This window comes from Procambarus clarkii, chromosome 25 (assembly GCF_040958095.1).
Source record: "Procambarus clarkii isolate CNS0578487 chromosome 25, FALCON_Pclarkii_2.0, whole genome shotgun sequence".
NCBI lineage: Eukaryota > Metazoa > Arthropoda > Malacostraca > Decapoda > Cambaridae > Procambarus > Procambarus clarkii.
The window spans coordinates 23,172,586-23,183,948 of record NC_091174.1 but is presented as its reverse complement, the minus strand read 5'-3'; the positions used below and the strand labels follow the sequence as shown (position 1 = coordinate 23,183,948).

General features: G+C 50.2%; 1 protein-coding gene across 1 annotated transcript; it reads left to right on the top strand.

The window, feature by feature from the left end:
- The first annotated feature begins 2,985 nt into the window (after window positions 1–2,985).
- Window positions 2,986–6,943, top strand: LOC138368461 (fap1 adhesin-like). Its single transcript, XM_069330977.1, has 4 exons — window positions 2,986–3,414; window positions 4,600–4,992; window positions 5,740–6,191; window positions 6,337–6,943. Exons 1-4 carry the CDS (start codon window positions 2,986–2,988, stop codon window positions 6,941–6,943), a joined length of 1,881 nt encoding a protein of 626 aa, XP_069187078.1.
- The last annotated feature ends 4,420 nt before the right edge of the window (window positions 6,944–11,363 follow it).

The following is an 11,363-nucleotide window of genomic DNA, read 5'->3' as shown; positions in this document are numbered from 1 at the left end:
GGATAAAAGCTAGTTATGAACAGTTTTGGAAAGTTTCCTTTGACAATTTTTTCTTGATGAAACATAGCGGCTGTTAAGAAAGTGCTGAAAGAAGTTTCCTTTGACAATTTTCAGCTAAGAGAAAGGGTGTTTTAGTTAAGAACAGTGTTGAACGAGGTTATTTCTGACTATTTTTAGTTGACTGGATAATAAGTTTAGTTGAGAAATGACGAAAGTGACTATGTTTTTAGTTGATTGGCGAAAGATTTTTAGTTAAGAAGTTACAAGAAAGGTTTGTCTTTGTAAATTTGGAACTGAATAAATTGTAGATTTGTTTAAGAATATGGCTGGTAGAACTATTAAGTTGACTACGAGAATTACTTTGACATAGTTTTTGCAAATAAAAACTTGGTGACTAAAATTGTTGAGGAAACTGTATTGCTGATGCTAATATTTGACAAAGAACTAGTTAGTGAATGGAAGAAACAAAGAACATAAAAAAATTGAGGTTAAGTAAGGGAATGAACACAGTGAACATACGGTGAACACAGAAAACATGTAAGAAAAAGTTGATGAATACAGTGAACATGCTGGGAATATGAACTTACAGAGAACATGAAAACATGATAAGGAGAATAGGGAATACAAAGAATGAACAATGGACTTGTGAAGAACATGGAGAATATGACAAAGAATGTAGAAAACATGTAAGTGAAGGTGAAAAACGAAGTGATCTTGTGAGGAACATGAACTTGTAGAGGAACATGAATATTGACAAAGAACACAAAAAATATGGAAGTTAGCATGAATATTGAGTATAAAAGTTGTAAAGAGAACATGTGATGAACGTGAAAACATAGAAAATATGACTAGAATTTGTAGAGAAAGTAATGAGACTAAGAGAAAGATTACAGAAAAAATGGAGATACTTGTGAAAATATGAACTGAATGGGACTGTGAACATTTGAAGAACATGGAGTGAACATAGAAAACATGGACAAAATGTGAAGAACACAGCTGAATATAGAGAAAATATGCAAATACAGTATGATTATTGAAGGTTTTGATACGTTGGGGATGTGAAGGGTAAAGTAAATACTCTGATAAACAGATAGGCTGGAGAGGGACTTGATCGAATATATTTATGTCTGATGATCTAAGGCTGAGGAAATGGAGCTTGGTTAATGCCCCGATTAATTTTACTACGTTAGAAATACGGTGATCTTAAATCTCAGGGTGATTTAGTTGGAAAATAAAGAACTTGTACAAATGAACTAAGCTGGGGCACAAGAGTTGAAACTTGATAACTGAACTGGTTTTTATTTACTATGTCTGAAAATGTAGTTGGGTGATTTGGACTGAGAGTAATGATTTTACAAAAGTGAGCTTGGACAGAGGACAAGAGCTAGAGTTTTATAATTGTTTACTTCATATTTACTATGTCTGAAATACAGAGGGTAAAAATTTCAGGGAAATTGATGGTTTATTTACAAAGATATGAAAGAGAACTAAGGCGGGGACGAGAGCTGGAGCTCAGTAACTGACTTGATCTTATTTACTAACTTTGAAGTATGTCTGCTTTTAATTTTAGGGAAATTGATGGGTTATTTACAAAGATACGAAAGAGAATTAAGGCGGGGACGAGAGCTGGAGCTCGATAACTATTTTGATCTTATTTACTAACTTTGAAGTATGTCTGCTTTTAATTTTAGGGAAATTGATGGGTTATTTACAAAGATACGAAAGAGAATTAAGGCGGGGGACGAGAGCTGGAGCTCGATAACTGACTTGATTTTATTTACGGTGTCTGAAATACAGAGGGTAGAAATTTCAGGGGAATTGATCTGTTACTAACGAAGATACGAGAGAGAGCTAAGGCGGAGGACAAGAGCTGGAGCTTGGTAACTGTTTTGATCTTATTTACGGTGTCTGAAATACAGAGGCTAAAAATCTCAGGGAATTTGGACTGTTACTAATGATTTTGTAAGTTGAAAACATGTAAAATATGTCCGTAGAGTTCTCCTGGAAGCCCTAAAGTGCTACACACGTTATTTGAATTTCTCCCATAAGGCCTTAACAAACTTCTATGTCTCGGAAATTATTTTCTCATAAGAACTTTAACAAAACTCGTATGACATTATTTTTCGTTATAAGAAATCCTTACTTCCAAATCTGTGACTCCCCAAATTCACCTGAAAACCCCGAAGATCCACACACGATATTTGCCCCCCCCAAAAAAAAGGGCCGCTGGCTCTTACAGTCCACAGGGGTCCTCTCTCCAAAAAAAAAAAAAAGGGCCGCTGGCTCTTACAGTCCACAGGGGTCCTCTCTCCAAAAAAAAAAAAAGGGCCGCTGGCTCTTACAGTCCACAGGGGTCCTCTCTCCAAAAAAAAAAAGGGCCGCTGGCTCTTCCTCCCTACTACTGGGAAGAGGGTAATGGGGGAGGGTAATGGAGAGAGGGGGAGAGGTAATGGTGGAGAGAGGAGGGTAATGGTGGAGGGAGGAGGGTAATGGTGGAGGGAGGAGGGTAATGGGGAGGGGGGGGGAGAGGTAATGGTGGAGGGAGGAGGGGTAATGGGGAGGGGGAGGGTAATGGTGGAGAGAGGAGGGTAATGGTGGAGGGGGGAGGGTAATGGTGGAGGGGGAGGGTAATGGTGAAGGGGGAGGGTAATGGTGGAGGGGGAGGGTAATGGTGAAGGGGGAGGGTAATGGTGGAGGGGGAGGGTAATGGTGAAGGGGAAAAGTAATGGTTGAGGGAGGAGGGTAATGGTGGAGGGAGGAGGGTAATGGTGGAGGGAGGAGGGTAATGATGGAGGGAGGAGGGTAATGGGGAGGGGGGAGAGGTAATGGTGGAGGGAGGAGGGGTAATGGGGAGGGGGAGGGTAATGGTGGAGGGAGGAGGGTAATGGTGGAGGGAGGAGGGTAATGGTGGAGCGTAATGGTGGAGGAAGTCGAGTTTAGAGTTTACAATCAAGATAAGTGTTGGAGGCGGTGTTGGGGGCGGTGATGGAGGCGGTGATGGAGGCGGTGCTGGAGGCGGTGCTGGAGGCGGTGCTGGAGGCGGTGATGGAGGCGGTGCTGGAGGCGGTGATGGAAGCGGTGCTGGAGGCGGTGATGGAAGCGGTGCTGGAGGCGGTGATGGAGGCGGTGCTGGAGGCGGTGCTGGAGGCGGTGATGGAGGCGGTGCTGGAGGCGGTGCTGGAGGCGGTGCTGGAGGCGGTGATGGAGGCGGTGTTGGAGGTGGTGCTGGAGGCGGTGATGGAGGCGGTGCTGGAGGGGGTGATGGAGGCGGTGTTGGAGGCGGTGCTGGAGGCGGTGATGGAGGCGGTGATGGAGGCGGTGATGGAGGCGGTGTTGGAGGCGGTGCTGGAGGCGGTGATGGAGGCGGTGTTGGAGGTGGTGCTGGAGGCGGTGATGGAGGCGGTGATGGAGGCGGTGATGGAGGCGGTGATGGAGGCGGTGATGGAGGCGGTGATGGAGGCGGTGATGGAGGCGGTGCTGGAGGCGGTGATGGAGGCGGTGCTGGAGGCGGTGCTGGAGGCGGTGATGGAGGCGGTGTTGGAGGCGGTGCTGGAGGCGGTGATGGAGGCGGTGATGGAGGCGGTGATGGAGGCGGTGTTGGAGGCGGTGCTGGAGGCGGTGATGGAGGCGGTGTTGGAGGTGGTGCTGGAGGCGGTGATGGAGGCGGTGCTGGAGGTGGTGATGGAGGCGGTGATGGAGGCGGTGATGGAGGTGGTGATGGAGGCGGTGCTGGAGGTGGTGATGGAGGCGGTGATGGAGGCGGTGATGGAGGCGGTGTTGGGGGCGGTGATGGAGGCGGTGCTGGAGGCGGTGATGGAGGCGGTGCTGGAGGTGGTGATGGAGGCGGTGATGGAGGCGGTGATGGAGGTGGTGATGGAGGCGGTGCTGGAGGTGGTGATGGAGGCGGTGATGGAGGCGGTGTTGGGGGCGGTGATGGAGGCGGTGCTGGAGGCGGTGATGGAGGCGGTGCTGGAGGTGGTGATGGAGGCGGTGATGGAGGCGGTGATGGAGGTGGTGATGGAGGCGGTGCTGGAGGTGGTGATGGAGGCGGTGATGGAGGCGGTGTTGGGGGCGGTGATGGAGGCGGTGCTGGAGGCGGTGATGGAGGCGGTGCTGGAGGTGGTGATGGAGGCGGTGATGGAGGCGGTGCTGGAGGCGGTGCTGGAGGCGGTGATGGAGGCGGTGTTGGGGGCGGTGATGGAGGCGGTGCTGGAGGCGGTGATGGAGGCGGTGATGGAGGTGGTGATGGAGGCGGTGATGGAGGCGGTGTTGGAGGTGGTGATGGAGGCGGTGTTGGAGGTGGTGATGGAGGCGATGTTGGAGGCGGTGATGGAGGCGGTGATGGAGGCGGTGTTGGGGGCGGTGATGGAGGCGGTGATGGAGGCGGTGTTGGAGGCGGTGTTGGAGGTGGTGTTGGAGGCGGGGATGGAGGCGGTGTTGGAGGCGGTGTTGGAGGCGGGGATGGAGGCGGTGATGGAGGCGGTGTTGGGGGCGGTGATGGAGGCGGTGCTGGAGGCGGTGATGGAGGCGGTGCTGGAGGCGGTGATGGAGGCGGTGATGGAGGTGGTGATGGAGGCGGTGATGGAGGCGGTGTTGGAGGTGGTGATGGAGGCGGTGTTGGAGGTGGTGATGGAGGCGATGTTGGAGGCGGTGATGGAGGCGGTGATGGAGGCGGTGTTGGGGGCGGTGATGGAGGCGGTGATGGAGGCGGTGTTGGAGGCGGTGTTGGAGGTGGTGTTGGAGGCGGGGATGGAGGCGGTGTTGGAGGCGGTGTTGGAGGCGGGGATGGAGGCGGTGTTGGAGGCGATGTTGGAGGCGGTGTTGGAGGCGGTGATGGAGGCGGTGTTGGAGGCGGTGTTGGAGGCGGGGATGAAGGCGGTGTTGGAGGCGGTGTTGGAGGCGATATTGGGGTCGGTGATGGAGGCGGTTATGGAGGCGGTGTTGGAGATTGTGATGGAGGCGGTGTTGGAGGCGGTGTGTTGTAATCCACAAGTTAGTAGGAATTATTAGCTAGAGGATCATTACTACAACACTTAACGAATGATGATTGGAAGTATATGTTAAGTAGACAGACCTAAGAAATCACATATCTAAGAAAGGTCAAGGGATTAAGACCGCAGCTGTTTAGCCAAATTAATCATTCCTGGAAAGAGAACTCAGGCTTCTAGGGATAAGGTTAATCGGATAATACCTTCCTTGAGAGGTGTGGTGAAATGTTTGAGGCCATGGCTGACTGGAGACAGTCTTCTTGTGGGAGTTGAACTGGCAAGTCTTCCAAGGTCTCCGTTTGTGGCAGCAACGAAGTGTAGCAGACAGCTATGCGAGAGCCTGATGTGATCTTAGTGACCAAGTTAAGTCTGCAGTATGTGAGTATTGAATGAAAGACTAACCGGGTGTGGAGCGTTGTAGTAATCATTCCGTATTAGGGACTTAGGCGGAAGTTACGAGTGTGGGTGGTGATTGCGGAGGTCAAGTGGTCTATGGGTATTGGAAGTGTATTGACCTAATAGAGTATGTTAATATGTTATTATTTGTCAAAGTCTATTCTTTGTAATTAAATGACAAAACCCGACGGCCTTTAAATGCCTCCCATATGTTCATTCATTGTGTTCCAGTACAAACCTAGTGGTACGCCTCAAGGGTCAGGTGTGTGTAGGAGTACACGGTGGTAGTAACGGTTGCTGAGGCAAGGTGTTATGTGTTGTGTAATCGCTGTGTTCGGAATGAACCGGGGTTCAGCGTCACGACACAGTGATGGATGTGGTGATGGAGGCGGTGATTGAAGTAGTGATGGAGCCGGAGATGGTGGCGGTGTTGGAGGTGGTGGTGGAGGCGGTGTTGGAGGTGGTGATGGAGGCGGTGATGAAGGCGGTGTTGGAGGCGGTGTTGGAGGTGGTGTTGGAGGTGGTGATAGAGGCGGTGATGAAGGCGGTGTTGGAGGTGGTGTTGGAGGTGGTGATGAGGGTAGAGATGGAGGCGGTGTTGGAGGTGGTGCTGGATGCGGTGATGGAGGCCGTGTTGGAGGTGGAGATGGAGGCGGTGTTGGAGACGGTGTTGGAGGCGGTGATGGAGGCGGTGTTGGAGGCGGTGATGGAAGCGGTGTTGGAGGATTTGCTGGAGGCGGTTTTGGAGGATTTGCTGGAGGCGGTGTTGGAGGATTTGCTGGAGGCGGTGTTGGAGGATTTGCTGGAGTCGGTGTTGGGGTGGAGTTGGAGGCGGTGTTGGAGAGGTGTTGGAGGCGGTGTTGGAGGATTTGCTGGAGGCAGTGTTGGGGTGGTGTTGGAGAGGTGTTGGAGGCGGTGTTGGAGGCGGTGTTGGAGACGGTGTTGGAGGCAGTGTTGGAGGCGGTGTTAGAGGCAGTGTGGGAGGCGGTGTCGGAGGATTTGCTGGAGGCGGTGTTGGAGGATTTGCTGGAGGCGGTGTTGGAGGATTTGCTGGAGGCGGTGTTGGAGGATTTGCTGGAGGCGGTTTTGGAGGATTTGCTGGAGGCGGTGTTGGAGGATTTGCTGGAGGCGGTGTAGGAGGATTTGCTGGGGGCGGTGTTGGAGGATTTGCTGGAGGCAGTGTTGGGGTGGTGTTGAAGGCGGTGTTGGAGGCGGTGTTGGAGGCGGTGTTGAAGACGGTGTTGGAGGCAGTGTTGGAGGCAGTGTTGGAGGCAGTGTTGGGGGCGGTGTTAGAGGCGGTGTTGGAGGCAGTGTTGGAGGCAGTGTTGGGAGCGCTGTTAGAGGCGGTGTTGGAGGCGATGTTGGAGGCGGTGATGGAGGCGGTGTTGGAGGTGGTGATGGAGGCGGTGATGGAGGCGGTGTTGGAGGTGGTGATGGAGGCGGTGATGGAGGCGGTGTTGGAGGCGGTGATGGAGGCGGTGTTGGAGGCGGTGTTGGAGGTGGTGATGGAGGCGGTGTTGGAGGTGGTGATGGAGGCGGTGATGGAGACGGTGTTTTAGGCGGTGTGGGAGGCGGTGTTGAAGGATTTGCTGGAGGCAATGTTGAAGGATTTGCTGGAGGCGGTGTTGGAGGATTTGCTGGAGGCGGTGTTGGGGTGGTGTTGGAGGCGTTGTTGGAGAGGAGTTGGAGGCGGTGTTGGAGGCGGTGTTGGAGGCAGTGTTGGAGGCAGTGTTGGGGCGGTGTTGGAGGCGGTGATAGAGATGGCAGACGAGGAGTCACAATAACGTGGCTGAAAAATGTTGACCAAACCACACACTAGAAAGTGAAGAGACGACGACGTTTCGGTCCGTCCTGGACCATTATCAAGTCGATTGTGTTGAGAGGAAGGAGGCAATGGCAATAAATAGGCAAGAGAGAGGAGAGGATAAGTGAATCTTAGTGGAAGAAAAAAGCAAGGCAACAGGTACGGAAGGTAAGGTGTAATAAAGGGGATAATAATAAGAATAAGAAAGTGATCATAATAGAAAACAAGGTAAAGAAAAAGAAAGAAAGAAAGATAAAATGAAGGGTAAGCTTATGTTAGGTCACGTTTGTTAAAAAGTTAGGAACATTTGAGTATATACTGTGAAAGGAAAGAGTCAACAGCAACAAAGCCAGGACTGAAGTTCATGTTGGGTACGTTGTGTATCAGAGCCGATTCCACAAGACTGCGTCTGTGTATAGTAGAGGCAGGAAAGATTATTTTGGACCAATCAATAGGATGATTAGAATCCCTAACATGACGGAAGAGAGCATTGTTTGTGTCTGCAGACTTAACACTTTTTTGTGTTCATTAAGTCTTCCATTAAGTGTACGGCCAGTTTCGCCAAAGTATTGGAGAGGACATGACGAACAGGAAATAGAGTAGACACCAGCAGCATTAGAAGCCGGAGGAGCAGTTTGAACTAGAGTGCTACGAAGTGTGTTAGTTTGTCAAACGGCGAGTTTATGTCAAGAGGACGAAAATTATTGGTAAAAGTTTTGATTTCAGATTTGAAAGGAAGGCATAGTACAGTGCTACGAGTGTTGGAAGCAGGTTCAGGATGAAAGAAATTTCGTTTAGCTTGAGAATAGGCACAGTTGATGAAATGCAAAGGGTAACTAAGGCGAGAGAATGATTTGAAGATAAAAGAAATTTCAGAATCAAGAAACAGAGGGTCGCTGATAGAGCGCGGAGGAAGAGAAATGAGGACACTTTCCTTAACAGAAGGAGGATGGTAGGAAAAGAAGTGAATGTATATTTATGCATGGGTTTGCGGTAGACAGAAAGAGAACCCAGACACAAAGCTGTGAACCTGAACGTCAAGAAAAGGTTAGAGGGAATTAGATTGCCATTCAACTTTGAAATAGATGGAAAGAGCCAGATTGTTTAGAGAGGAGAGGAAAGGCTGGGAAAAGACTAAGGGCATGAGGCCATAAAGCAAAAATGTCATCAACATAGGGAAGCCAGAGAGAGGGACGAGTATCAATAGAAGAATGAAGAACAGTTTCGAAGTATTCCATGTAGAAATTGGCAAGAACAGGGAAGAGGGGGAACCGAACACCGATAGTTTGAAAGTAATATTTACAGTTTAAAGGATGTGTTGGAGGCGGTGTTGGGGGGGTGTTGGAGGCGGTGTTGGAGGCGGTGTTGGGGGCGGTGTTGGTGACTGGTCAGCCTGGGAATAGTCCAGGGGGAAGGGGATCCAGCCCCATGCGCCGCTACTTAAGTCCATCATATACCAAGTATTATTAATTTCCAATCTCTGTTCTCACAAAGATTCATCTAGCGTATTTGTTTTCACGTGGCGCTCATGTGTTGTTGTTCACGTGGCGTTCATATGTTGTTCACGTGGCGCTCATGTGTTGTTGTTCACGTGGCGCTCATGTGTTGTTGTTCACGTGGCGCTCATGTGTTGTTGTTCACGTGGCGTTCATATGTTGTTGTTCACGTGGCGCTCATGTGTTGTTGTTCACGTGGCGCTCATGTGTTGTTGTTCACGTGGCGTTCATGTGTTGTTGTTCACGTGGCGCTCATGTGTTGTTGTTCACGTGGCGTTCATGTGTTGTTGTTCACGTGGCGCTCATGTGTTGTTGTTCACGTGGCGCTCATGTGTTGTTGTTCACGTGGCGCTCATGTGTTGTTGTTCACGTGGCGTTCATATGTTGTTGTTCACGTGGCGCTCATGTGTTGTTGTTCACGTGGCGCTCATGTGTTGTTGTTCACCTGGCGTTCATATGTTGTTGTTCACGTGGCGCTCATGTGTTGTTTTCACGTGGCGCTCATGTGTTGTTTCCACGTGGCGCTCATGTGTTGTTTTGGCACTCAGATATTGGCTCATGTGTTGTTTTCACGTGGCGCTCATGTGTTGTTTTGGCGCTCATGTGTTGTTGTTCACGTGGCGCTCAGGTGTTGTTTTGGCGCTCATGTGTAGTTGTTCACGTGGGGCTCAGGTGTTGTTTTCACGTGACGCTCATATGTTGTTTTGGCGCTCATGTGTTGTTTTGGCGCTCAGGTGTTGTTCACGTAGCGCTCAGGTGTTGCTGTTCACGTTGCGCTCAGGTGTTGTTGTTCACGTAGCGTTCAGGTGTTGTTGTTCACGTGGCGCTCATGTGTTGTTGTTCACGTGGCGCTCATGTGTTGTTGTTCACGTGGCGCTCATGTGTTGTTGTTCACGTGGCGTTCATATGTTGTTGTTCACGTGGCGCTCATGTGTTGTTGTTCACGTGGCGCTCATGTGTTGTTGTTCACGTGGCGCTCATGTGTTGTTGTTCACGTGGCGTTCATATGTTGTTGTTCACGTGGCGCTCATGTGTTGTTGTTCACGTGGCGCTCATGTGTTGTTGTTCACGTGGCGCTCATGTGTTGTTGTTCACGTGGCGCTCATGTGTTGTTGTTCACGTGGCGCTCATGTGTTGTTGTTCACGTGGCGTTCAGGTGTTGTTGTTCACGTGGCGCTCAGGTGTTGTTGTTCACGTGGCGCTCATGTGTTGTTGTTCACGTGGCACTCATGTGTTGTTGTTCACGTGGCGCTCAGGTGTTGTTGTTCACGTGGCGCTCATGTGTTGTTGTTCACGTGGCGGTCAGGTGTTGTTGTTCACGTGGCGCTCATGTGTTGTTGTTCACGTGGCGCTCAGGTGTTGTTGTTCACGTGGCGCTCAGGTGTTGTTGTTCACGTGGCGCTCATGTGTTGTTGTTCACGTGGCGCTCATGTGTTGTTGTTCACGTGGCGCTCATGTGTTGTTCACGTGGCGCTCAGGTGTTGTTGTTCACGTAGCGCTCAGGTGTTGTTGTTCACGTGGCGCTCAGGTGTTGTTGTTCACGTGGCGCTCAGGTGTTGTTGTTCACGTGGCGCTCAGGTGTTGTTGCTCACGTGGCGCTCATGTGTTGTTCTTCACGTGGCGCTCATGTGTTGTTCTTCACGTGGCGCTCATGCTGTTGTTGTTCACGGGGCGCTCATGTGTTGTTTTGGCGCTCATGTGTTGTTTCCACGTGGCGCTCATGTGTTGTTTTAGCGCTCATGTGTTGTTTTGGCGCTCATGTGTTGTTTTGGCGCTCATGTGTTGTTTTAGCGCTCATGTGTTGTTTTGGCGCTCATGTGTTGTTTTAGCGCTCATGTGTTGTTTTGGCGCTCATGTGTTGTTTTCACGTGGCGCTCATGTGTTGTTTTGGCGCTCATGTGTTGTTTTGGCGCTCATGTGTTGTTTTCACGTGGCGCTCATGTGTTGTTTTAGCGCTCATGTGTTGTTTTGGCGCTCATGTGTTGTTTTCACGTGGCGCTCATGTGTTGTTTTGGCGCTCATGTGTTGTTTTGGCGCTCATGTGTTGTTTTCACGTGGCGCTCATGTGTTGTTTTAGCGCTCATGTGTTGTTTTGGCGCTCATGTGTTGTTTTCACGTGGCGCTCATGTGTTGTTTTGGCGCTCATGTGTTGTTTTGGCGCTCATGTGTTGTTTTGGCGCTCATGTGTTGTTTTGGCGCTCATGTGTTGTTTTGGCGCTCATGTGTTGTTTTGGCGCTCATGTGCTGTTTTGGCGCTCATGTGCTGTTTTGGCGCTCATGTGCTGTTTTGGCGCTCATGTGTTGTTTTGGCGCTCATGTGCTGTTTTGGCGCTCATGTGCTGTTTTGGCGCTCATGTGCTGTTTTGGCGCTCATGTGTTGGCTTATGTGTTGTTTTGGCGGTCATGTGTTGGGTTATGTGTTGTTTTGGCGCTCATGTGTTGGCTTATATGTTGTTTTGGCGCTCATGTGTTGGCTTATGTGTTGTTTTCACGTGGCGCTCATGTGTTGTTTTGGCGCTCATGTGTTGTTTTGGCGCTCATGTGTTGGCTTATGTGTTGTTTTCACGTGGCGCTCATGTGTTGTTTTGGCGCTCATGTGTTGGTTTATGTGTTGTGTTGGCTTATATGTTGTTTTGGCTTATGTGTTGTTTTGGCGCTCATGTGTTGTTTTGGCGCTCA